Source organism: Apodemus sylvaticus, chromosome 19, assembly GCF_947179515.1.
Source record: "Apodemus sylvaticus chromosome 19, mApoSyl1.1, whole genome shotgun sequence".
In the NCBI taxonomy this organism is placed as follows: domain Eukaryota; kingdom Metazoa; phylum Chordata; class Mammalia; order Rodentia; family Muridae; genus Apodemus; species Apodemus sylvaticus.
The window spans coordinates 9,729,802-9,755,380 of record NC_067490.1 but is presented as its reverse complement, the minus strand read 5'-3'; the positions used below and the strand labels follow the sequence as shown (position 1 = coordinate 9,755,380).

General features: G+C 53.9%; 2 protein-coding genes across 3 annotated transcripts in view; both read left to right on the top strand.

The window, feature by feature from the left end:
* Nucleotides 1-25,289, top strand: part of Tspear (thrombospondin type laminin G domain and EAR repeats) — a 178,522-nt gene extending 153,233 nt beyond the window's left edge. The window contains exons 3-12 of the mRNA XM_052163780.1: nt 2,877-3,115; nt 4,416-4,506; nt 6,194-6,350; nt 7,347-7,478; nt 8,087-8,313; nt 9,736-9,922; nt 11,564-11,793; nt 19,867-20,054; nt 22,346-22,447; nt 25,136-25,289. Coding sequence (XP_052019740.1) covers nt 2,877-3,115; nt 4,416-4,506; nt 6,194-6,350; nt 7,347-7,478; nt 8,087-8,313; nt 9,736-9,922; nt 11,564-11,793; nt 19,867-20,054; nt 22,346-22,447; nt 25,136-25,289 — 1,707 coding nt within the window. The remainder of the gene's footprint in view (nt 1-2,876; nt 3,116-4,415; nt 4,507-6,193; nt 6,351-7,346; nt 7,479-8,086; nt 8,314-9,735; nt 9,923-11,563; nt 11,794-19,866; nt 20,055-22,345; nt 22,448-25,135) is intronic.
* LOC127669664 (keratin-associated protein 10-1-like) lies at nt 168-887 on the top strand. 2 transcript variants are annotated; one of them, XM_052163826.1, is made up of 2 exons: nt 168-273; nt 346-887. In XM_052163826.1, exons 1-2 carry the CDS (start codon nt 168-170, stop codon nt 885-887), a joined length of 648 nt encoding a protein of 215 aa, XP_052019786.1. The 2 variants fall into 2 exon arrangements, with proteins under 2 accessions (XP_052019786.1, XP_052019785.1); XM_052163825.1 differs by having other exon boundaries at nt 168-887.
* Nucleotides 25,290-25,579: the final 290 nt, after the last annotated feature.

Genomic DNA, 25,579 nt, shown 5'->3' with positions numbered 1-25,579 from the left:
TGCTCAAAATACCCACCAGGAAGGAAGGTTCTAGAGGCTTCCGGCTGCAAAACATAGCCTGTCTGGTATAAAAGCCGACAGCCTGGTACATAACACACACACACACACACAGTCTCACACACAGTCAACACACACTCACACACTCTTACCTCCCAGCCAACTCCGCCATGGCCGCCTCCACCAGGTCCGTCTGCTCTGACGCTTGCACCAGCTCCTCCTGGCAGGTGGATGACTGCCCAGAGAGCTGCTGTGAGCCCTGCTGCTGTGCCCCCAGCTGCTGCCAGTCCAGCTGCTGTGCCCCCAGCTGCTGTGTTCCTTGCTGTGCCCCAAGCTGCTGTGCCCCAGCCCCCTGCCTGACCCTCGTCTGCACCCCAGTGAGCTGTGTGTCCAGCCCCTGCTGCCAATCCTCCTGCTGCACACCCTCATGCTGCCAGCAGTCTAGCTGCCAGCCAGCTTGCTGCACCTGCTCCCCCTGCCAGCAGCCCTGCTCTGTGACCCTTTGCTGCCAGCCTGTCTGCTGCACCCCCATCTGCTCTGGATCATGCTGCCAGCAGTCTAGCTGCCAGCCCTCATGCTGCCAGCCCTCCTGCTGTGCGCCTGTCTGCTGCAAGCCTGTGTGCTGCACCCCCATCTGCTCTGGCTCCTCCTCCTGCTGCCAGCCCTCCTGCTGTGCTCCTGTGTGCTGCAAGCCTGTGTGCTGTAAGCCCTGCTCCAGTGTGTCCCTGCTGTGCCGCCCTGTGTGCAGACCTGCCTGCTGTGTGCCCACCTCCTCCTGCTGTGCCTCCTGCTGCCAGCCCAGCTGCTGTCGCCCAGCCTCCTGTGTGTCCCTGCTGTGCCGCCCTGCCTGCTCCAGACAGGCCTGCTGTGGCCAGAAGTCCAGCTGCTGAGGGCCTGTTTCTGGTGCCAGCTGGCTCAGGTCCCTTCCTGGGGCCCCTCTCAGCTTCTCCAGTCTGACCCTGATCTGGGATAAACTCCCCCCAAGATGGAGCCCCCCAACTTGTCCCTTGCGACTTGACCTCTCCTCCTGTTCCCAGGAGGCCTGCTGATCCTCTGGGACTCTGCCCCTCCTGTCCCTTTCCTCTGGCTGTTTGCCCCCAACACCATCCTGTCAGCAGCCCGCGGCTTCAATAAACTCTAAAGACCTGGAACGTGTGGCTCAAGTAAACGTCCATCTCCTCAGCCAGGGACGTTTCTAGGAGGGAAGGATGGGCTCAGCAATTGACAAGGGACAGTAGCCACCGCCCCCCGGGGTTCACTACTTGTTTGAATGAACGATATCTCAAGTAGGCTCATGTATTAGAAGGCTTGGTCTCTGGTGGACGGTTCTGTTTGGGGGTTGTGGGAGTTTTAGAGGGTTGCTTGGGGGGTGTTCGGTACTGGGGGCAGGTTTCTGGAGCTGATGCCTTGGCCTGGTTTTGAGTTCGCTCTCTGCTTTCTGCCTGTGGTTAGAGATGTGATCTCTGGTCTCCTGCTCCACTTCCCGGCTGCCATTAATTTCCCACTTCTATGGACTCTAAGTTAAAATAAACTCTTCCGTAAGCCATGGTGGTCATTCACAGCAACAAAAAGTAATCCAATATGAGACTAAGAGCCCTGGACAGGCAGAGCACTTGACAGCTCAAACCAGTATGAACCTGCTGTGTGTGGTTAGGGAGCACTGGGGGGCCTGAATCCCTATACCTCCCCGTTCCTGTTCTTTGTCCCTCACACCCTCTCAGCCTGCTGTGACTCCTGATACCCTGGACATCGGGGAGGGGGGGGAGATTCTGTTCCTTGTCACTGGCCAGCTTCCAAGCTCCCCACCATTTCCTGGAAGTCCCCAGGAGACAGACTCACCTTCTTATCATTGTGGGAACTTCAGGGGCAGAAAGATCCCTTCCCTTCCCAAAGGAGACTGAACCAGAGGGACCCACATTGTGACCAAGGTGCATTGAGCCGACTCTGGAGCCCACACAGACCCCCTTTAGAACAGGTCCGTGGAAGTGGCTTGCAGGCTCACAGGGGCAGAGCATCGCTAAAGAAATAGTAAGTGTGTACATACATGCTTGCACGCACACAAACGACGCCGACATACCCTTCAGCTCTTCAGACCACCTGTTAGCTTAGCTAACATCTCCAGCCTGGTGAGATGTGTTAACTAAATAGCCCACAGTGTAAAGGCCCACTGTTAACTTTTGAAACCGCAGAACCTAGCAGGCATGCTGCTTTGCTGACTGTCATAAAACACACATAGCATAGAATTTACTGTGTTGGTCTTTGTGAGCACGGCCAGCATGGAGTTCGTTCACATTCTTCCTAGCAAACTCCAGCTATGCTGTGAACTACTGGCCGCCCGCCCCACCCCACCCCCGTCCCCCTCCGCTCCATTCCAGCCCCTAGCACCCTGTTGTTTGTGTCTGTATGGATCTGAGCCTCTAGGAAGCTGTGGATCTGAGCCTCTAGGAAGCTGCATCCGGTGGCTCAGCACCTATCCTTCTGGACTGGTTTGTTTTACTCAGTGTGAAGTCCTCCAGACTCCTTCAAGATGGAGCAGGTCAGAACTTATTTGAAAATATTGTTATGCACATAGACTAACTAGGCTTCTTGTACTGAGGGGAGGGGGCTGGTGTAAGGAGGTTCGCTGAGTTCCCACTCAGAAGTACTACTGCATGGGGCGCCATTAGCTCCACCCACTCCCTGGTTAGCACCACCCTCCTCCTCTCAGCCCCACCCCTTCTGCTAGCTCCATCCTCTCCCTTACGCCACTCCCAGGCCTGCTCTCCTCCCACCCTTAGCTCCGCCCTCCTTCCCATCTGTCTCACCCCATTGGCCTTGCCTGTCCTTCCCCCCCTTCCTTTCCTTCAGCACTGCCCTACCTCTGGCTCTGCTCTCCACAGAAGAATGAATACCTGCTCTCCCTGCTGGCGGAGGAGAGGGACACGCTACTGCTCGGCCTGAGGTACTCACCCACACAGCTGCACTTCCTGTTTCTCAGCGAGGACCTGGCTGGTGCCTGGCAGACCCGCGTGTCCTTCTGGAGCCCTGGCCTCATGGACAGCCGATGGCATACTCTGATCTTGGCTGTGTCCCAAGGATCCTTTTCCCTCACCGTGGACTGTGGCCTCCCAGTGGACATGTAGGTACCAGGTTGCGCATCCCAGCGATGCTCAACCCATGGTCAACCATGATTGACCATGTTGAGCATCCCAGTGATTGACCATGTTGTGTGGCATTTGAGAAACCCGTTCCAGGGACTGATCTGCCATTGTGCAGTGGGGGGTGGGCCCTGGCTAAGTCGCCCCCCCCCCGCTTCCGCCTCCCCCCTCCCTGCCAAATCCTTTACCTGAGGCAGACTGTGGAGAACACCTTAGGAGCTAGCTCCAAAGGCAGGTCCCTGATAGGACGTTGCGGGAGACAGGCTTCTATTGTCAGGTCTGGGGCCATGGAGCAGCTACAAAGCTCTGTGAAATGGAGGGGTCCAATCAGGGGCCAGAAACCACCAATCGGAGCTACTGTGGCCAAGGACAGTCTTGAGACCCTTGTGTTGAGAATATAGGCCAGCAATAAGGGTGTGGGCTGAGCTCTGGAGCAAGGATCCCTAGCACAGAGTGGAGGTAGGCTACGGGAGGAGGGCTGGCTCCCTGGTACCCGTGGCCAGGAGCTTAGTATGCTGCAACCGAGAATTAGGGCAGGAGGAAGCAGGAGCTACCGGAGAGAACAGTCCTTCATGACACACTGCTCCTAATGCAGAAGGTCTGGTCACATGTCCCCTCCCTTGGCTCCCTCTCTGCCTTGCCTTCAACCTGTAGAGCAATCACAACCAGTACTTTCCAGAGCCTCCTGGGTCTCCAGCAAGGTGCCTCCCTCCTCTCCGTAGCCACCACCCCGCCCTGCTCCCAGACTGTGTGAACCACACAGGGCTGGTGCCCTGATACAGGAGGGGGACCTCGAGGTTCGCCAGGAAGTAGACAAAAAGGACCCATATGTTTACCCTCATTACACATGCCTGTAGGAGCTCCTGTCCTGGGGAAATGTGTCCCAGCTCGTGTCCACTGGGTTACCTCCCAACTGGGTCTTAAGCCAAGTCAAGATGATGTTAGCTGGGTGAGACGGGTCCTGATGGGGAGGCAGAGACCACTGGTGTGGGGAGAAGGCTGCAGGCACGCTCAGATGCAATAGGAAGGGAGATGGAGGTAGAAAGATGTAGAAAGAGGGGTGGAAAGGAAATCCTGTGGGCACTGGAGCCGGAGGAGCTGAGGCGGCGTCCTCTGCCTGAGAGAGGGCACCGCTTGGCAGCCTCTGGACCTCTAGCTGCTCCGGAGCCTGTCCTCACAGCTGCCCAGGATGCTTGCTTGTTTCCTTGTGAGACCCATCCCCGACCTCCATAAGCAAACGAGGTTCTTCTTTGGCACTAGTACTGTCCACTCGTGTTTCAGAATGGCCGATACCCCCTTCCCACCCACCCTATCAGTAAGAGGAGCCCGGTTCTTCATTGGCAGCCGGAAGAGAACCAAAGGCCTATTCACAGTGAGTGTAGAGGGGCTGCCAGCAGCACCCCTCCCCCTGGGGTATGGGGACAGCCTGCTCTATGCTTTATATGATAGATTACCATCTGTGCTAAGGAAGAACCAGGAGCACAAAGGTGTCATGGAGTCTGCCTCAGGGCTCCCACACTGGCTGTTCCTATTTTGTAGGACATTCTTCTCTGAGGTTCTTGGGTCCCTCCTCACAGGTCCTCCTACCATAGAAGCCTGTCCCCAACACTCTGACAAACTGTCAGAGTTCAAATGCTTGAACCTAGCCTTTTAATCCACCCATCCATCCATCTATCTATTCATCCTTCCACCCACCCATCCACTCATCTACTCATCCACCCACCTACCCATTCATCCACCTACCCATCAATCCACTCATCTATCCACCCACCTACCCATTCATCCACCTACCCATCAATCCACTCATCTACCATTCATACCCATTCATCCACCTACCCATCAATCCACCTCATCTCATCCCATCAATCACATCACTACCATCACCATTCATCTCCATCCACCTACCCATCAATCCACCTACCATCAATCCATTCACTACCATTCATCCACCTACCCAATCCTCATCACCTCATCATTCCCTACCATTCATCCACCTACCCATCAATCCACTCCCAATCCCTACCATTCACCTACCCATTCATCCACCTACCCATCAATCCACTCATCTATCCATTCACCTACCCATTCATGCACTCATTCATCCTCTCACCTACCCACCCATCCACTCATCTATTCACCCACTCCATCCATCCACTCATTCATCCTTTTACCTACACATCCATTCATCCAACTACCCATTCATCCACTCATCCACCCATTCACCAACCCATCCATTCACTTGTCCATTCATTCACCCACCCATATATCCACCCATCCATCCATTCACCCACCCATACATCCACTCATCCAGCCAGCCACCTACTCATCCATCCACCCATTCATCCATCCACTCATACATCTACTCACACATATATCCACCTGTCTATCCATCCATTCACTCACACATCTATACCTCTGTTGTACTCACTGCTAGGATGGTATCTGGAGTCAACACCATAGCTGGGATCTACAGTTCTCTGTGGTGTCCATGGAAATCACTCTGTGAAAACGTACTTGTGTTATGCTTGAATGGGCAAGTGACAAAGCAGGTAGATGTATGGATGTATAGATGCTTGCATGCATGCATGCATGGGTGAGTGGATGGTTAAGTGGACAGATGCATGCATGGGTTGATGGCTGGGTGGCTGGATAGGTGGATGGGTGGTGGGTAGGTGGATAGAGGGATGAATAGGTAGATGGATTGATAGATTTTAAATGAATGGGCAACAGTGGCTGGGCAGATGGACAAGTGGGTAAGTGGGTGGGTGCATGTATACATGGATGGATGGATGGATGGATGGATGGATGGATAGATAGATAGATAGATAGATCAGTGGATGGATCAGTGGTAGATGAATGATGAAGGAAGAGACAGAAGAGTAGCTGGGTCAGGTGGAAAGAAATGTGACCTGGTCACTCTATAGTTTCATGTGGACAATCCCTCCCTCACTAAGAGCAGTAAGCAGTTGTCCCACTGTCTTCCCAATAAACCTACAGTCAGACCCCGCTCACTCTGCAGACTACAGACACCAGTGGCACCCCACTCTCTTCCTCTACAGGGTGTGATAAGGCAACTGGTTCTGCTGCCTGGCTCAGACGCCACCTCACAGCTGTGTCCCAGCAGGAACGCCCGGCTGGCTGAGCTGTCCATCCCCCAGGTGCTGAAGAGGCTCACGGGGAAGCCTGAAGAGAACGAGGTGCTGAAATATCCCTATGGTTAGTAGCGGGGCTGCTTCCCCCCTCCCCATGGAAACACCGAGCTCCCAGGCTCCTTTCTCAGGCTCTCCGGGGCGCACCTCTCAGTGACAGAAGGGCAATTGGCACAGTGGCCAGGAGGATACTCAGGGCCATCAGAAAAGCCAGAACCTCCAACCTGTCCCTTGAAGGCCTCTTTGGACGGCCTACAGGCAGACCACGCACCTTTCTTGGCCCCCTGGGCAGCTGGAAGCCATGGTTCACATCAGGAAGGCTCCCTCCGCTGGACCCCTGGCCAGCTATTGCTCCTATCTCCCAGCTACTCCCTCCCAGTCATTCTGACCTCAGCCCAGCCCATGCCAAGACCTATCTGTTTCCTGCCAGCCCTGGAGCCCATGGCATCTCCTGGGTGTGCTTTGTCTCGTCCATTTCTTCTCTATCTTAGTGTTGAGTTGGAATGTTGAGCTATTTATAAAAATCACAGCCCCTGCCTCACAGACTCTGAGGAGCCCTCCCCAACCACACATATACACCTGCTCTGTGGAAAGAGGATCAGGTGAGGGGCAGCCAGGACCCTAAAACTTGTGGTTCTCACATCATAAGTACAGGAAGTCCCCATCTGTGTGTGTTACACGGCTGTCCGATGCTGTTGGAGCTGTCCCTATAAAGCCAGGACATGAGACCAACGTTGGTCCTAGAAGTAGTGAGATCAGAACACACTCGAGAATATTGTCTATGGCTTAGCACCTTCTGCTGAGAAGTGACAGGCCCCCTAGAGCAGTGTGGGGCTGTTGAGGGTTCATGGGGTGACAGCAAAAGAACAGAGAGACATGCCCTCCGGACTGAAGTCCAGTCACACAGGGAACATCATGGTTGGGGCCTCCCACCCTGTCTCTGTAACCTGTGCTGTCGGGCTCCCTTCAGGTGAAGGACCCCTGGGCTTAGACACCTCGCATAGGATCCTTGTCTAAGGAATCCTGATATGCCAGACACTTTCACCTTATCTTCCCCCCACAGAAGCTGACATGAAAGTAACCCTGGGATCCCAGCCACCTTGCACCAAGGCAGAGGGTACCCAGTTCTGGTTCGATGCTGCCCGGAAGGGGCTATACCTGTGTGCCGGCAGCGAATGGGTCTCCGTGTTGGCAGGTGAGGCTGAACCCAGAATCCAGATGCCACGGTATCCTAAGCACATAGAGCAGCTGGCTGCATGCCCTCTGGGAAAAGGATATCCTGAAGGACTGAAGGACCACTTCAGAGAGTGGAGAGCCACCTCAGTCGCAGGTGCCAGCCACAACAACTCAGGCGAGCCAGGATGTTTCCTTCCATAGAATAGGCATGTCCAGCCCTAGAGATGTCCCCAGAACTCCAGGAATGCCAAGCCTGTTCAATCTGGAAACAGGTACATCTAGGGTGTAGTCATGAGAGACACGTGACTGGGCTCTCTCAGCAACTCTTCTCCCATAGCTAGCTAATGTCTGGAAGAGGGCATAGCACACTCAGACCTCGCCTTTATCTTGTTTGAATCTTGGTCTACACAGACCCAAGAGTACCCTAGTGGACAGGAGCAGCATCCCTTTAGTGAGCCTTTCCCTCAAGGATAAAATGGGGCTCCAAAGAAAAATCTTTATAAATCCCAGGGCCCTGGGCATAGGCCCAGGAGCCAAGTCACGGCAGGGCTCCTGAAGTCACTCCTGAGAGAATGCGCAGCTCCGTTCCTATGCACACTGACTAGGTCCCCATCCTCCCATTCCAAGCCAAGACCAAGCTGGACTACGTTGAAGAACACCAGAGTCTGCACACCAACTCAGAGACACTGGGCATCGAGGTGTTCAGGATCCCCGGCGTGGGGCTCTTCGCAGCCGCAGCCAACCGGAAGGCTAGATCAGCCATCTATAAATGGACAGATGGGAAATTTGTGTCCTATCAGAACATCGCCACGCACCAGGCGCAATCATGGCGACATTTCACCATTGGGAAAAAGGCAAGTCTGTACAGGTGACTTCCCCTTCCCTGTTGACGAGCGTCTCCGTGGGGTCCTCAGGTTGGAACTTCTGCGCACTCTGCAGGCCAAAGCATCTCTTGGGCTTCCCAGCCCTTGCTAGGAGGGATGACTAAGACTCCTATAAGGAGCCTGCTCGGGCTGCAGAGATGGCTCAGCAGTCGAGAGCACTGACTGCTCTTCCAAAGGTCCTGAGTTCAGTTCCCAGCACCCACATGGTGGCTCACAACCATCTATAATGAGATCCGATGCCCTCTTCTGGTATGTCTGAAGACAGCTGCAGTGTACTCATACATAAAATAAAAGTCTGCTCAACTCCCCACAGGGCAGAAGTGGTTCCAGTCTGTCTAGACTAGCAGTGTGTCTAGTCCTGTGTAGCTCACTACAAATCAAAACTGTTCAGACTGGAGATGGGAAAGTGGCTTGGTTGGTAGAGTGTTTGGCCAGCATGCAGATTCCTCCCTCAGTTCCTCACTGGGCCAATAGCAATGCAGGCAGCATCTCAGCATGAGTATCTTATCCACCACACTGGCTACTCAGGATGTCAAATGGACTTATCAGCTCTCTGGAGGTCGAGGCCTGAGAGTTGGCCTTGGGTAGTACGTAGTTCCTTCCACCTGGGCTAGAGTGAGCAGAGGACCTAGACAGGGAGAAGGCATTCATACCAAGAGAGGACATTCACACCAGGAGAGGGCATTCATACCAGGAGAGGGCGTTCACACCAGGAGAGGGTGTTCATACCAGGAGAGGGCGTTCACATCAGGAGAGGGTGTTCACACCAGGAGAGGGCGTTCACACCAGGAGAGGGCGTTCACACCAGGAGAGGGTGTTCACACCATGGCAGGAAAAGGGAATGTTTTCTTCCCAACTCCCACAGCCTGCATGGCAGGATGTTATCCTGAAGACAGCATTGTGTGGCTCTCACTCAGCAGAGGGCCCACCCCAGACACTAGGGATGAAGCAGCTAAAACCTGCTGCCACCTGATAGGGATACAATGTATCCAGTGGTAGTGTTACCAATTCTTCCAAATGACATCTGAAAGTTTTTCATTTTCTTTGTGATTTAAAATAATAATAATTCTTGAATAAACGCATTCAAGGAATACGGGGAAGCAGAAAAACAAGGAGACATTTTGTCCCTAAATGAATGCATGCTTTCTTTCGTTCACACGTGGTCAATGCACACAATGTCACATGGGAATTGGAAACCGTGCTTTCTGTCCCTTGGAGAACCACATGACCATGCAGTGTTGAGCCCTGAGCATGTCCTAGCTCCAGGACTCTAGCATTCACACAGTCGGTCCTGTACCCTTCCCTGCAGATGTGAGGAAGATGCCAGAGTTGAGACTCCTGCCGATCGGGCTCCAGGTCTGGCGCCAATGTAAGACAACGCTTCTCTTTCAGATCTTCCTGGCTGTGGCCAACTTTGGGCCAAATGAAAGGGGTCAAGAGTTCTCAGCCATCTACAAATGGAGTCCCAGAAAACTGAAGTTCACCCTTTACCAGAAGATCATCACCCACAGCGCCCGTGACTGGGAGGCCTTTGAGGTGGACGGAGAGCACTTCCTGGTGGTGGCCAACCACCGAGAAGGTAAGGCAAATGTGACCTTTGACCTGGAGGGAAACCATTGCACACTTGGTGAGCAAGGGTGGAATTTTTCATCTTCTTAAAAAAAAAAATTAAGTTGGGGCCGGGAAACGGCTATTAGTAAAGTGCTTGTCTTACAAACATAAGAGCCTGTGTTTGACAATTACCACCTACGAACAATAGCATCCGCCTTTGTAATCCCAGCACTAGGGTAGAGGATCCCAGGAGTCACTGCAGCCAGGGTAGCCTGATTGGTGACCCCCCAGGCCACTGAAAGACCTTATCTCAGAAAAACAAAGTGGACAGTGTCCCTGAGGAATAACACTGGAGACTGGCCTCCACACGGACATAGGCACCCTCCACATACACACGTGTGCACGCACACACAAACACTAAGTCATGCTTGACCAGCTTCCTGCAGCTTACCTCTGAAATCTGCGGTCAGAGGTAGCCACACAAACCCCATCACAGCTGTGGAGCACCTAAGTTAGGAAAACAGGGGAGCCCTGCGCTTCCTGCCCACCAGAGGAGCCCCTGAGCCCCCGGCATGGACTGAACCTGCCTCCTCATTGTGAAGAAGAGCTAGATCAACACAGCTAGCTGGGGGGCAAACCGACCATAAACCAGGGCAGTAGAAGCCTCAATGACAATGGGTATGTGGGTATGTGGCCCGAGAGGGAGCCAGTTAGGAGGCTGCCGTTGCCGCTGCCCCGGAGCCAGCTCAGCATCCTGGCATGGGCTCCATAATGCCAGAGCAGGTGGCACAGCCTGGGCTAGCTCGGGGAATCTGGTGTGTGAACCAGGCCCCTGCCATTAAAGTGGCCAAGTCTTCCCAAACCAAGGATGGATATTTCTGGGGGCCGGCTGTATGGTTGCTCTGAACCATCTCTCTGGAGACCCCACACACAGTCCAGTATCCACCCAAGTGTGCATCGCACTAGGCAGCCTGGGAGGTGACATCTCAGCCATTGCACCTAAGGAAGCCCAAGACCCCACCAACAGGGTACCCCCCAAAGGGTGAGTTCTCCCGCAGAGCAGGCACTGGAGAGGAGGACCATAAGGGAAACCTTCCAGGAAGGGCCATGGGAGAGCAGCCCCAGGGGTCTCCTTAGGAAACACCATGAAGGGAGAATCACGGGGAGGACCTCCACGGAGCACCTCAAGAGAGGGTCTCCAGGGAACACCACAGGAGATGCATCCAAGGAGCATCATGAGGGAGGACCTCTCCAAAGGGCATCTTAGGGGGGACTTCCATAGAGCGTCACAAGAGAGAAACACCTAGGGAGCACTGTTCATGGAAGACTTCCTGGGAGCACCATAGGGGAGAAGTATCAGACAAAGAGAGAGTGGTATGAGCAAGTCTGAACCTATTAAGGCAGGAAAGGGCCAAGGCAGGAGGAGGTGAGGCCGGAGGTGTGTAGGGCTCAGATGGGGGAAGGTCCAGATGGCCGGCAAGCTCTCTTCTGCCCGTGCAGGCTCAGAGGCTGGGGACAGAGGCTGCCTGAGGAGTGCAGTCAGGGAGGGACTTGGGGATACAGGGAATGTGCCTAGTAGCTGTCTGTGCCCTGGCCAAGCTGTGTCCCGCAAGCAGCCGTGAACCCCAGGGAACGGCGCCCCCTCCCCCAGCGCTGACCTTGCTTCCAGGGGACAACCACAACATCGACAGCGTGGTCTACAGGTGGAGCCCCGTCAGCCAGCTCTTTGAAGCCAATCAGTCCATTGCCACGTCCGGTGCCTACGACTGGGAGTTCTTCACCGTGGGGCCCTACTCCTTCCTGGTGGTGGCCAACACCTTCAATGGCACCTCCACCCAGGTGCAGTCCCACCTGTACATCTGGCTTGTGGGCGCCTTCCAGCTCTTCCAATCGTTTCCGGTAAGGAGCCTTGGGTTCCCAAGTGCATGGTGCCACGGACCCCACGTGCTGTGTGTGTTGTGATCATAAAGAGAGAAAGTGGCGTAAGAACATGTTCTACGGTGGGTGGGGGAGGGGGTGCCTCAGTGGGCCCAGGCCGAGGCATCCCTTCCCCCTGAGGGACCACACACACAACGGTATAGTATAGAATAGTTTATTCAGGTCATGGGGAGGGGGTTAAGGGTGTAGTAGAGGCAGAGAGAGGCAGAGAGAAGGAGAGAGTAGAGAATCAGAGGCCGCCATGTCCACGTGGAGAGGGGGAAGGGAAGGGGGAGGGAGAAGAGCCCAAGATGGCAAGAGAGAGGCTAAGAGAGTGAGAGAATAAGAGAGAGACAGGGGCCAAGCAGCCCCTTTCATAGTGAGCCAGGCCTACCTGGCTCTTGCCAGGTAACAGTGGGGAGGGGCACCCCTGGCTGTTGCCAGGTAACTGCGAGTGTGGAGCTTAGACAGAATCCTAACAGTGTGTGCCTGCTGGATGGGACAACCAAGGGTCAGGGAGGGCTCTGTGAAAGCCAGCATAGTGTGACCCTGACCCCAGTACCCAAGAGCCTGTCCCTTCTGAATGCTACAAGGCCAGGTGTCTTCCTGGGTGGTCTGAACCCTCAAGGTTTCTATGGCCACCTGTGCTTGTGAGGAAAGCCTGGGTATGTTGAGTCTGGGCCACTAAGAAGGACACCCTGGGTGCCCACAGCAGGCCTCCCCAGGGACCACAACCAGTCCTGTTCTGACCAGTCACTGTCAGTGGCTCTCGAGGTCTGCAGGGTGAATCAAGTCAGCTTACACTAACCCGGGGCAGAGGGGATCGGGTGGGGGCACAGTGACCCCTTTTGACTTGGAAGCCCCTTGGCTGGTCCACCACCCCTGCTGGCAAGTATCTGAGTATCTGGTTTTGTGGCCCAACACAGTTTTATGATTCACATAAAACTGTCCGTGCTGTCCGTGCGGGTGGCACTGAATCGCAATAGCTTTGCCAAGACTAGGACCTTACTGGAGGGCACAGGCACAGCCAGAGGGCGGCAGCCAGGCTGCAGTTAGTGCAGGGTCAAAGCAGAACCCTGAGCCTCAGGGCAGGCGTTTCCGTGCTGCAGAGGAGGGCAGCCCCGCTGAAACGGGGAGAGGCACAGCTGGAACAGGGCAGCCGAGGGCAGGGTGCAGGGGCAGATGTAGCTGGAGGCCACTAGCTGCGGAGTCGGGAGTCGCCAGAGAAGACAGAGAGAAGAGGGACTGGCTCAGGCCTGCTGGAGCTGCAGGTTGTCCTCACGGGCAGCCCCTCCCCACAGACACACCCACTAACTCCTCAGAACCCACAGAAGTTCACTTTCATGCTTTGCCAAAGTCTTTCTTCCTTTGCTTACATCCTTTCAGCCCTACAGATGCCTTAATGCATTCACCGCTTGCATTTTTGCAATGTCACAAACGTGAATTTTGAAGCAAACGAAATTGCATACCCTGAGCAGTACCTGCGAGCTGTGGGGACACACCCACCTCTGCAGGACTTGCCTTTCTGGAAGGGTCTGCGGGGCAGGAACTCGAACCTGGCCAGCTCCTATCCTTAGGGCAGGCACTCCCAGGGCACTGTGGGTAAGTGCACAGCGGTTCAGAGGGAAACTCCAGGCATTTGGAATCTTGCAGTCTAGGGCCAGGTGAGCAGAAGCGGCTGCCACAGGTGGGGCAGGGGGCAGTGGAGTGGTGCAGAAAGGGACCCTTTAAAGGTGCAGTTCTTAGCCACGCCCTCCAAGGTTTTAAGCCTCACATTAGAAATGCCTTCCACTTAGAGCAGAGACCCCCATGGTGAGACCCTCGGACCATTTCTTACAGCTCTCACAGAATGCCTGAGGCAGGGTGATTTGTAACCAAAGGAAGTTTATTTGGCTCACTGGTCCAGAGCCTGCGGCTCCACAGGGCAGAGAGTGGAGGATGAGGAGACAAAGAGGGAGAGCAACCCACAGATCCACCCAGACAGGCCTGGCAGAGCTCACCTTCCCAGATAAATCGGGTCCCAAGCCCCCACGTGAGTTTATGGGGACACGCCAAATTCAGGCCGCAACAGTCTAGAGACAACGGCTTCCTACTAAGGCAGGAGTGACCTAGCCACGGATGCTGACAGACAGACACTCAGGACGCCGCGTGACACATCCTGCTGGCGGGAGCTGGAGCAGACACCAGAAGAGGGTACCACAGGCTGAGCCTGAGGTTTCCTGAGTCTAGAAGAGGGTAGACGGTTAGCAGGAGAGAAACCTTGACTCCGGACTGGTGAGGGGGGCAGGGCCAGGTGAGGGGGCGGGGCCAGGTGAGGGGGCGGGGTGGGGTAGCAAGGACAGCAAGGCCCACAAAGACATAGGACACAGAAAGGACAAACCATGCCCCATCTTCTGCCCAGGCCTCAGAAAGAGCAGGAGACAACCCGACACACAAACATGCTTGCACAGGCATGTTCACGCGCATGTATTGCTGACACAGGCTCATGTGAACCCTGCTGAGACCCCCTGTGCCTGTATTGTGGTTTCTACACATTTTCCTTCTCATGAACCTTGCCCTCCCCTCCTTCCCCCTCCCCTCCCTCCGTCCCTCCTAGGAGTTTACAGGCCTCCATACTGCCATTTCTCACCAAGGATTCAAAGGGGAGACTCTCCCCATCACCAGGTGTTCACACCGGGCACCAGAACTCCAGCCAGTGACAGTGTCCGGCCTTTTGCCCCAGATCGCCGGTCCCGACAGAGGTGGTGACAGCAAGGCCAGGGCCAGCTTCTCATTTCCCTGCCTGGATGGTTCTAGAGTGGGCCTCGCAGGCCAAGTGTGCCCCTAGGAGACTATGACTCAGCAATAGGGAACTTGTGTAGCACACACAGGCCCTGGGTTCAAACCTCAGCTCCAAAGAAACAAAACAAAACAACAAAATCATCACTCCACTACAAAGTAGAAAGCACACAGACCAGTCACACAGCCTCAGACCCGGCTTTGGGCACCACACCAGTGGGAATCTGCTTCCGAGGTTACTGAAGACTTTGGTCTTGCAGCCGCCAGTGCTGCGCGCGCGATTTGGGAGCTGTCAGGGAGGTTCGTGAGACCAGGGCAAAGCCATCAGCAGCTACCTGGTTAGCAGGTGCAGATAATGACCTCACCAGACACGACAGTATGACACTGGGTGAATCCTGAAGGTCAGGACCGGTGCTCCTGGAGACTTGCGTGTGCAGTACTGTGTGCTGCATGAACACGTCCCCAGCATGGCCACCCTTGGGGACTGGCCACAAGAATGCCTCCCTGCCTTGGTCTCCTGGTCTTTGACTGTGGCCTTCTCAGGCCAGCAGCACCTGGACGGGCCTCAGATGCTTCTGATCTAGGCTATGTAAAGACTACAACATACCTGCGTACAACATACCTGCGACTTCCGCATTCACCCAGACAGAAACTGGCCCTGACCTTTGCTGGTTGGGGAGGCACCAGATTCAGGGGGGAGGGTTGGGGGGGCGGGGAGACCTCTGTGGTCAGGCAAGAGCACATGGGGGCGGTCACTGGGAGTTCACCAGGTAGTGTGCTGTGCTCAGGGACCTCAGGGGTGTATCTCCTGGCAACCTCGGTGCCTGCTTGACCTGAATGCCCACTGTGAGGGGTCAGTACCCCCAGGGCCTCTGATTGACTGTCCTCCCAGGCAGCTGAGGAAGCCCTGGCTGTGAATCCTCCTTCCCTCCTCTCCTGGACCACAGAAACATCCTCGTCCTCCACCTGTCCCCCACCCCCATCAAAACCAGGGCCAGTCTCTTTTGCCTGGCTACTAAACCGCTAACCAAGGATGGAATACCTGCCAACCCTAATGGGAGTTGTGGGATGCCAGGTGTTCCTGGCAGCAGCTCCTGGAAGTGCCAAGGTACTCTGGTGGCACACACCCAATACCTGGACAGCAAGCAGCTCTCTAGGGGAATTCCTCTGAGAGAGGGGAGGGGAGGGAGGGAGCGAGGGAGGAAAGGCCTTCTAGCCCAGAGGGTATCTAACATCCTGAGTCCCTGTACCAGGAACAATCTAAGCCACAGCCTGATATAGCCTGCAGCTGCCCTTTCACCTCTGAGTGGGAGGGGCTTGCAGTGGGGGTAGTGAGAGTTGGGAGTAGGGGCGTGTCTGGTAGCTGGGCCTGGGAATCCTTGCAGCCAGTGACCAGTCAGCTGTGAGCCAGAAACCTGGCCAGCTAAGATTGAGTCGGCCAGGTCCCTGCTGGTCTCCACCAGTCCCTGTCAGACACTACCAAGGAACCATGGACAAAATGAATCTTAGATAAATAAATGAATAATGTTTTTATAGGATTCTATCCCAACTATTGTGTGGAGATATAGGGAGAATAGAATATCATTTCTCAAGTGCTTGGTATTTAGGTAGAGTGGTAGGTACTCACATTTTCTAAGTCAGCACCCTGGGCCCTGGCCCACTGGGCTCAGAAACCTTGAGCTGCCTCTGAGCCCCGCCTGCCTGGGCACACATCTCTCATGGGACACAGCAGGTCCTCCAAGAGGTGACTGAAACTCCTGACCCAGCACTTGCCCAGTGCATACCCCATGAGGACTCCTGACATACTTTAGCTTCTGCTGTCTCTGTCTCACCAGGCTCCTCCTGAGTGGCTTCCTTCTCCCCTGCTCCCCACATGCCCCGTGTGAGCCTCTAGTTTGTCCCCCCCAATCCCGCCCCAGCGTCCTGAGACCCTTTCCTGCCTTCCCGCCCATGGACTCCCTCCCCTTCCTGTTCCTGTCAGCCACTCTTCTGTACCCCCAAAGCCCCTGGGTGACGCTCCACCCCCAGCCCTGGGCTTCTGAGGTGAGGGAAAGACAGTTTAGCTGTTCGCTGAGGCTGACCTGGCACCAGCAGGAAGTTGACACCTCTTACACAGTTCCAGGAGAGTGTGCCCTTAGGCCTCCAGCTACCCACAGAGCGGCCATTACCAGGGTTTCCTGTGCAAAGACCTTCAGGCTCCCTTAGCGCAGATGAGCAGACTGCACTGCTCAGAGCCTAAAGGAAGCCCTGTTCCGAGGGAGATGCATACTGTGTGGGCGTGGATGTGCATTCCCTCAGGCACCTGCCTGTGCACATGTGTGCACATGTTCAGACACACTTGCGGGCCAGTGTGCATCCGACAAATGATATGTATACAGGTATGCACACGAGTGTTTTATACATGTGTGTGCATACATTCGCATGTGTGCACCTATGTTGAATATATGTGTCATACATGCATGTGGACATGTTCCTGTGTATGTGCACACACAGATTCCTGTGCATATACATACATGTACACATGTGCTGTGGGCCTGAGAATGCACTGGTGTGTCTGCCTGCAGGTATGTAACAGACAGGGATTTTTTTTTTCAGCACTTACTTGCAAGAAGCAATACTGTGTCAGGGCACTCACTGCCTGTGCCGTGCCCTGCTTGGGTGGGGGTCTGGCTGTCTGAAGGTCCTGCGGGTTAACTAGGGTGGCCCTGGGACTGGTCCCAGCAGATGGACACAACCCTTCGAGGAGGACGTAGGCTAATCCACAAAGTCTCCACCCTTGTCTTAGTCAGGGTTTCTGTTCCTGCACAAACATCATGACCAAGAAGCAAGTCGGGGATGAAAGGGTTTATTCAGCTTACACTTCGACATTGCTGTCCATCACCAAAGGAAGTCAGGACTGGAACTCAAGCAGGTCTGGAAGCAGGAGCTGATGCAGAGGCCGTGGAGGGATGTTTCTTACTGGCTTGCTTCCCCTGGCTTGCTCAGCCTGCTCTCTTATAGAACCCAGGACTACCAGCCCAGGGATGGCACCACCCACAAGGGCCCTCCCCACTTGATCCCTAATTGAGAAAATGCCCCACAGCTGGATCTATTGGAGGCATTTCCTCAAGGGAGGCTTCTTTCTCTGTGATAACTCCAGCCTGGGTCAAGTTGACACACAAAACCAACCAGTACAGCCCTGCCCCTGGACTTTGTGGCCCAGGATCCCTGGACCTCTGGGTCCTTCAGAGTCTCTCACCCCTCAGATGAACCTCATCTTTTGCCTCTCAGGCTTTCTCGAGCTCTTTCTGGGTCAGTCTTCCAGACTTTGGATACCCGGCTGGTTCTTGCCCACTACCTGGGTGGCTGAGCTCAGTGGGTATTGGCGCCCCTCTGTTGTCCATGGAGAGAATGCTGTTCTGTTCTACTGGCCAGCCAGACTGTGGACAGCGAGGGAACAGGGGGTCTTGGGTAATGGGCAGAGGACGAGTTAGCTGACCTGCACCGAGGGCAGGTAAAAACAAAACAAAACCCTCCAGAGGAGGGCTGTGAAGATGATTCAGTAGGTGAAGTGCTTACCTACCATTTAGTCCCTAGAACCCTTGTTAAAAAGTTAGGAGCCCGGCAGTGGTGGCAGACGCGCCTTTAATCCCAGCACTGGGAGGCAGAGACAGGTAGATCTCTGAGTTCAAGGCCAGCCTGGTCTGCAGAGTGAGTTCCAGGACAGCCAGGGCTACACAGAGAAACCCTGTCTTGAAAAAAGCAACAATAACAACAACCACAAAAGTTAGGTGTGTGGTAAGTAAATTCTAGAGAGATGGAGATGAGTGATCCCTGGGACTCACTGATAGCTTAATCAATGAACCCCAGGTCCTACAGGAGACCCTCTCTCAAAAAATAACAAAGGAAATGGTTACTGGGTGATAATACTTGAGGTTGACCTCTGGCCTCCACTTGCATGTGCGCACGCACATATGTGTATGTACACCCACACATATGAACACACACATGGAAATCCCAGAGCCATTTCCCACGCTGGCTGGACAAGATGCCTCTCAAGCAGGAGGCTCCTTGGCATCAGCTGAAGCAAGGGCATGCGACTGACCTGTCTACAATCTACAGCATGGCTTACTCTGTCCCCAACTAGGACAACCTGGGGCAGCCCCAGGACAGCCTGCCTTGTTCAGAGAAGCAGCCTGCTGGAGAGCTACGGGTTCCTACTGGCTGTGTGGCCGGAACATCCCTGCCCTGGGTTCAGGTCCCCATTGTTCAGTGAGAATCCTAACAGATGCTGGCCCAAGGTGTTATCCTGAGACAGGGGAATCACCCCCCTGACATTCCAGCAGGGGTCAACTGTACCTGGAAGCAGGGTTCACGCCTGCCCCCATGGGGCTTGTGTCACTGGCTAGTAGACATGGGGACATGGGGATTCCATAGCAGTTGCGTGTGCTGTTTTCTCCCTCGATGGAGAGTCGAGCTTCTAGCAATTAGCTGTTGGTCCCACTGGCCTCCGGAAGTTAGGTTCTAGCCTTTGCTTTGCTGTGCCTGAGTTCTGCTTTTAGTTCCAGGCCTCAGTTCTGCGCCCTCCGCCTCCCTCGCTCCTGGGCAGCCTTTGTGTTGAGGCCCTGAGACCCCAGTCCGCTGATGGACTGTGGCTCCCCATCCTAGCTCCTCCTCTTGCCACAGGCTCAGCCTCCTGACCTTCCTCATTCCAGAGCTCCCCCCTCACCTCCACAAGGCAGCTCCCCCTCTTTGTGTAGGCTTGAGCAGGAGCTAGGACTGCAGAGCCCCTGGCTGTGGCTTGGGGTTCCTGAACACTTGAAGAGAACCAGCCTTAGCCTTAGCTTTCCTCCCCATTCCCTGGCCTCCTGCCTCCCTGTCTTCCTAGGCAGTCACATGCCTACTAGGGCTCTTCTGGTAACATTCTCTCCTGCTCAGGGCATTTCTCCCCTGGACTGGGATTGTGAATGTCTCCAGCCACTCCTTCCATAGATGCCACCATCCGTGTGCTTCCTCTGTGTAGCCCCCGCCCCATACAAATGGATCTGCACAGCTTCAGGTCAGTGGTAAGGGCTCTGTTTCCCCCACCACCTCGCACCTCATGGGGCTGACTGACCTCTGGAGCAAGCAAGCAGGCAGAGGAACTCTGTTTTGGACTCTTGGTAAAAGGATAGCAGCCAGGTGGCTTCAGTGGAAGGGCTGGCTCTAGGTGACTGGGCACGGTAGTGATGATGTTGGTGGCGTGGTACCCCGAGCCATCCTCACTGGGCCTCCTCCACCGCTCTTCATTTACTCCAGACGTTCGGTGCTGCAGACTGGGAGGTCTTCCACATTGGCGAGAGGATCTTCCTGGCGGTGGCCAACAGCCACAGCTACGACGTGCAGATGCAGGCCCAAAATGACACCTACGTCCTCAGCTCCGTCATCTACGAGCTGAACGTCACGGCTCAGACCTTTGTCAAGTTCCAGGACATCCCCACCTGCAGGTAACCAACCAGGCAAGGGCAGAGGGAGTCTATGGGGGGAGGCACAGGAGAGGCATGCCGGGGCCATCCCCAACTTCCTCCCAGGACATCGGGCCAGAGCAGGTAGCCGTGAGGGCCATCCTCATGGCTGGCCCTGTATCTGTGGCTGCTTTCTTCTCACAAGAAAAGCCTAGCGATATGAGTTCACCAAGAGAAGGCCCAGCAACTCCATGAGGAGAAACGGTTTGTCTGTCACTACACAGGCGTGAGTATCAGGCAAGCCCGGGAGCTCAGGCAGGTGTCCCCTCCCACCATGACACTGCTAGGTCCTGACCCACCTGCTCTGCAGGGCCTCCATGTCAGCACTGAGAAGACAGAGCTGTCCCCACCCACACGGCGGCCCTCTGGGAGGACTCACTACCTCCAAGTAAACTCAGCTGCAGCTACACTCTCCCGAGTGTGACTGCCGAGTCACAGGGCCGAGTCATGCTAGGCCCAGTGTGGTCACCGACCCAGAATGCAGCGGGAGCTCCCACAAAGTTCTCTTTTCTTTAAGAGCTACTAGAGACATTCACAGCCTCTTTTGAGTGCCAGGCACTCTTCTCAGCCTGAGAGAGAAAATACTGAGGAAATTTAGGCTCTTCAAAGAAAAAACTCTAAGGCCAACAGTCAAGGAAAAGAGTAAGGTTGATATCTATGGCGTCACAGGACACACGGGTACTGTGTGTTCCTGGGATGTACGGCTATAAAGATGCAAGGGGGATCGTGACAAGGCAGTACACAGATGGGGTGGCCCCCAAAACAGACTTCCTGGGTGAGAAAGGGAGAGGGGACCTTCTACCTCAGTCTAATTTTATTTTTATTATATTTATTTATTTATTTATTTTTTATAAATTGATTTTTTTTATGTATATGAGTACACTGTCGCTGTCTTCAGACCCCAGAAGAAGGCATCAGATCTCATTGCAGATGGTTGTGAGCCACCATGTGGTTGCTGGGAATTAAACTCAGGACTTCTGGAAGAGCAGTCCTAACCGCTTAACCTAACTCTTAACCGCTGAACCATTTCTCCAGCCCTCTGCCCAATCTTTTGATTAACAGGTACCCACAATGTTTACTTTTGACAATCTCACAACACCTAGGACAAAGAACTGAAAGGGGATTTAGTAATGCCCAGCTCAACCCGGAAGCACTCTCAGCAGAACTGCCCATGGGTTCTGGGCCCAGTGGCTCCTGGAGGGAGACACATTGCCCCATACCAGACTCCCACATCTGGAACTGGGAGTCAGCTGAGGATTAGGTTTAGAATAAAGCACCTAGTAGGCCTTTAGGAAGAACACACGTGGAACAAGAAGGTGGGATTGGAAATATGCTGTAGAAGAGCTGAAGAGACAGCTCAGTGGTGAAGGATGCTTGCTGCAATTCCAGAGGACGTGGGATTCAGATTCCAGGTCCTGCACAAGGCAGCTCTCAACCTCCAGCTCCAGGTGAAATCTGATGCTGCGCCCCCTGCTGGCTGCTGTGGGCATTGCACTTACACAAACACTGGCACACATACAAATGCCCACATGTATGCACATACTTAAAAATGAAGATAAAGCCGGGCGGTGGTGGTGCACACCTTTAATCCCAGCACTTGGGAGGCAGAGGCAGGTGGGTTCCTGAGTTCAAGGCCAGCCTGGTCTACAGAGTGAGTTCCAGGATAGTCAGGGCTACACAGAGAAACCCTGTCTCAAAAAACAAACAAACAAACAACAACAACAACAACAAAACAAAAAGAAGAAGAAGAAGAAGAAGAAGAAGAAGAAGAAGAAGAAGAAGAAGAAGAAGAAGAAGAAGAAAATTCTTTTTGTTATCTTGTCTTTTTTTTCCCCTCCAGAGCAGAGACCGAACCCAGTGCTTTGTGCCTGCTTGCTAGGTAAACACTCTACCACTGAGCTAAATCCCCAACCTCTTTAAAAAATTATTTTTTTCTTTGTTCCATTTTTCAATTTTGTTTTTAACGTGCATTGGTGTTTTGCCTGCATGTATGCTGTGCGAAGATGCCAGATCCCCTGGAGCTAGACAGCTATGAGCTGCCACATGGGCGCTGGGAATTGAACCCAGGTCCTTTGGAAGAGCAGACAGTGCTTTTAACCACTGAGCCATCCCTCCAGTCCCAAGAGAAATCTTAAAAAGAAAAGGAAGATGTTACATAGCGGGAGAGTGACATGTAACTCAGGAGACAAGACCTGTCCAGAGTCCAACATGGGACCCAGCGTCAGCTCTGCAAAGGCATGAATGTCTTCACCCTGCCCCCTCTCTCTCCTCAGCGCACTGGACTGGGAATTCTTCTCCGTGGGGGAAGATCACTTCCTAGTGGTTGCAAACTCCTTTGATGGAAACACCTTCTCAGTGAACAGTATTATTTACAGGTAAGGGCTGTGGTCATCCTCCCCTCTCAGGGATCATAGTGTGAGGGCAGGGGTGGGGAGTGGGGCAGGGAACTTCCGTCCCCTCAGAAGTGACTCGTGGCTCAGAATGAGTCAAGACCATCAGCCTGAAGGTGTGTTTTCCCAGGTCTGACCACAGCAGGGAATCTGATGCCAGGCTGTATCTATCTGCTACATCCCGAGGGCCACAACGCCCCTCTTGGGGCCCTCGCTGCACTGGCTGTCTCTGCCGTGAAGGTAGCGGTGCCCTGACCTGGCAAGGTTCTATTGCTTAGTTAGTTGTGTAACTAGCTCAAAGTTCCAGAACTGTCTTGGATGGCAGCTGTGGCAGCCAACAGCTCTGCGTGTGGCTTTGATCTAAACATCACAGCTGGGGAAATACTGCGTGGTCTCTGCCTGGCTGGCTCCTGATTTCCTTCCCCGTCCATAGCCCTTGGGGTGGGAGAGGTTGTTCAGCTGGTGTGATGAAAGACAGGACAGTGAGAGGTTTGCTCTGAGCCACTGAGGCCAACTCGGACTTTCTTCCTCCCAGATTACAAATGCCGACTCCTGGAGTTTCTGCATCCTTCTAGATTCCAGTCGTAGCTCAGACCCTGGTTTCTGAGAGGAAGTGAAGTTTGTCGTGACATCCCGTAGTCTATCACTTTATAAGGATATGATGCAGCTTCTCTCTGTGCCTGTCACCAGGATGGTTTCTGGGACCTCTTTGTGACCCCCTTTCCCTCACGCTCATCAGCTTCTTCGGGGCTCCTCTGTCCTGAATGGCTTCGGTCACCTAGAGTTTATTAGAAAGTTGTGGCTTTGCTTAGACTTTCAGGTGCATTGCTGTAGTCTTTTGAACATGACAAAATAAAATTTAAAGGGTTTGTTAAAGGTAGAGACGGCTCTGTGGCTAAGAGCACTCGCTGCTCTCTCGGAAGACCCCATTTTGGTTCTCAGCACCCACAGGGTGACTCCCAATTCCACACACGCAGTCTGAGAAAGTCACAGGACTATTCAAAATCACAGGACACATACCACACGCACGCATACAAGAAAAACACTCATATGCATAAAATAAAAGAAATACATTTAAAAGAAAAAATGAATTTATGTTGAAGAATAATGGTGGCCAAGAAACTTTGAAAGGATTCAAGAGATGTCTCAGCAAAGTGCTTACTGGAAAGGACCCAAGTTCAATCCCCAGCACCCCCACAAAAGCCAGCCCGTGTGTCTAGCCCAGCACTGGGCAGGTGGAGAGAAACTGTGTCTGGAGCTCTTTGTTCAGCTGGACCAGCCAATTCAGTGTGAGGCCGTGTGAGAGCTGTGGGTTCAGTGAGAGACCTTGAGAAAATGGGGGTGATTGAGAAAGATACCCCAAATCTATCTCTTACCTCCACACATGTGCCTGCAAACCAGCACACATACACAGACATACAGACACACACACACACACACACACACACACAGGAATTATGAAGGAAAATCCTGTTAATGTGTAAATAAACTCAGGTGTGTTTTGCCTAAAGCGAGTTGACAGGTGACTGGGCTGAAATGCGGCTCAGTGGGAAGGCACTTGCCTGCCATGCCTGAGCCCTGGGGCCATTCCCAACACTGCAAAATAAATTTTAAAAAATAGGCAGAGAGACTAGAACACAGCCAGGAGCAACTAGAACTCCATGGTCACCTAATCCAATAAATTAATAAATTCCAAGTCAATAGAAAAGGATGCGTTGTGTATAAAATAGCTCATAGAATTACCTATCTAGAACAGAGCAAAGCTATTGTTACTGTCCCATGGACAAAAAATTAATTTTATATGGATTAAAAATCCAAACATAAGCCGGGCAGTGGTGGTGCATACCTTTAATCGAGACGCAGAGGCAGCTGGAGCTCTTGAGTTCGAGGCCAGCCTGGTCTACAGAGTGAGTTCCAGGACAGCCAGGGCTACACAGAGAAACCCTGTCTCGAAAAAACATGCAAAGAAACAAAGAATCCAAATGTAAAACACTTCAACAACACAAAGAAGTACAAATGCAGGGGCTGGAGAGATGGCTCAGCGGTTAAGAGTACTGACTGCTCTTCCAAAGGTCCTGAGTTCAAATCCCAGCAACCACACGATGGCTCACAGCCATCTGTGATGGGATCTGACGCCCTCTTCTGGTGTGTCTGAAGACAGCTACAGTGTACTTACATATAATAATAAATAAAAGTTTTTTTTAAGAGTAGAAATGCAAAATGACTTCATGTCACATCAGCTGCCGTCTGGGGAGGGCACAGGACTACTCAGAATCAGAAAGGAGTCTCTCAGCCCACACGGGCGCACGCAGCAGCCCTGCTGATGAACAGCACACCGTGAATCTGCCATTAAAGGCATCTGTCTGCCTTTAGTGGGTGAAAGCCACAAGCGTGGACATTCAGGAGGACACAGTGGAGGGTGTCACTGCTGAGATAGCTCAGCCACACAAGTGACACTGCTGGTTCTCTGCCCTCAGCCGCTGGGCTTGAGGATCAGCACCTTTTGACAAAAGAACATTGGAAAACATAAACTTCAGAGCCACTGTGGCTCCATGTGAGGGGCTGCTTTGGGAGCTGGGGTGGGGGCAGTTTCTCTCCTGTGCCTCAGTTTCCCACTTGACCCTGGCAGCGCCAGTACCAAGAAGGGGACCAGGCCGATTGTCTCTCCCGCAGGTGGCAAGGCTATGAGGGCTTCGTGGCGGTGCACAAACTCCCCACGTTTGGCTGTCGGGACTGGGAGGCGTTTACCACCACCACAGGATCATACCTCATCTACTCCAGTGCCAAAGAGCCCCTCTCCAGGGTCCTGAAGCTGAGGACGGGCTGAAGTCACCCTGGATCCCGCTGCCGCCACCCCCAGACCCCTACCAGCTAGGCATGTGCAGCAGGCAGGACCCACCCAGGCCTCTCTGGTGCTGGAGCAGGTGGAAATGCCCGTGCAACTCTACAGTCTCTAAGCCGGCTCTCCTCTCCCCCTGCTGGGGGCTGGACCAGAACCTCAGTCCTGGTGACTGGTGGCCATATTTCAGGTGACCCTGGGGTCCTTCGGGCTGAGGCCCAGGGCCGCCACACAATCTCGGTGCTCCCAGCCTGTTCCTGCAGGAATTCTGCCTTAAA

Coding starts and splice junctions, on each gene's coding strand:
- LOC127669664 (XM_052163825.1), top strand. CDS start 168: ATGGCCGCCTCCACCAGGTCCGTCTGCTCTGACGCTTGCACCAGCTCC.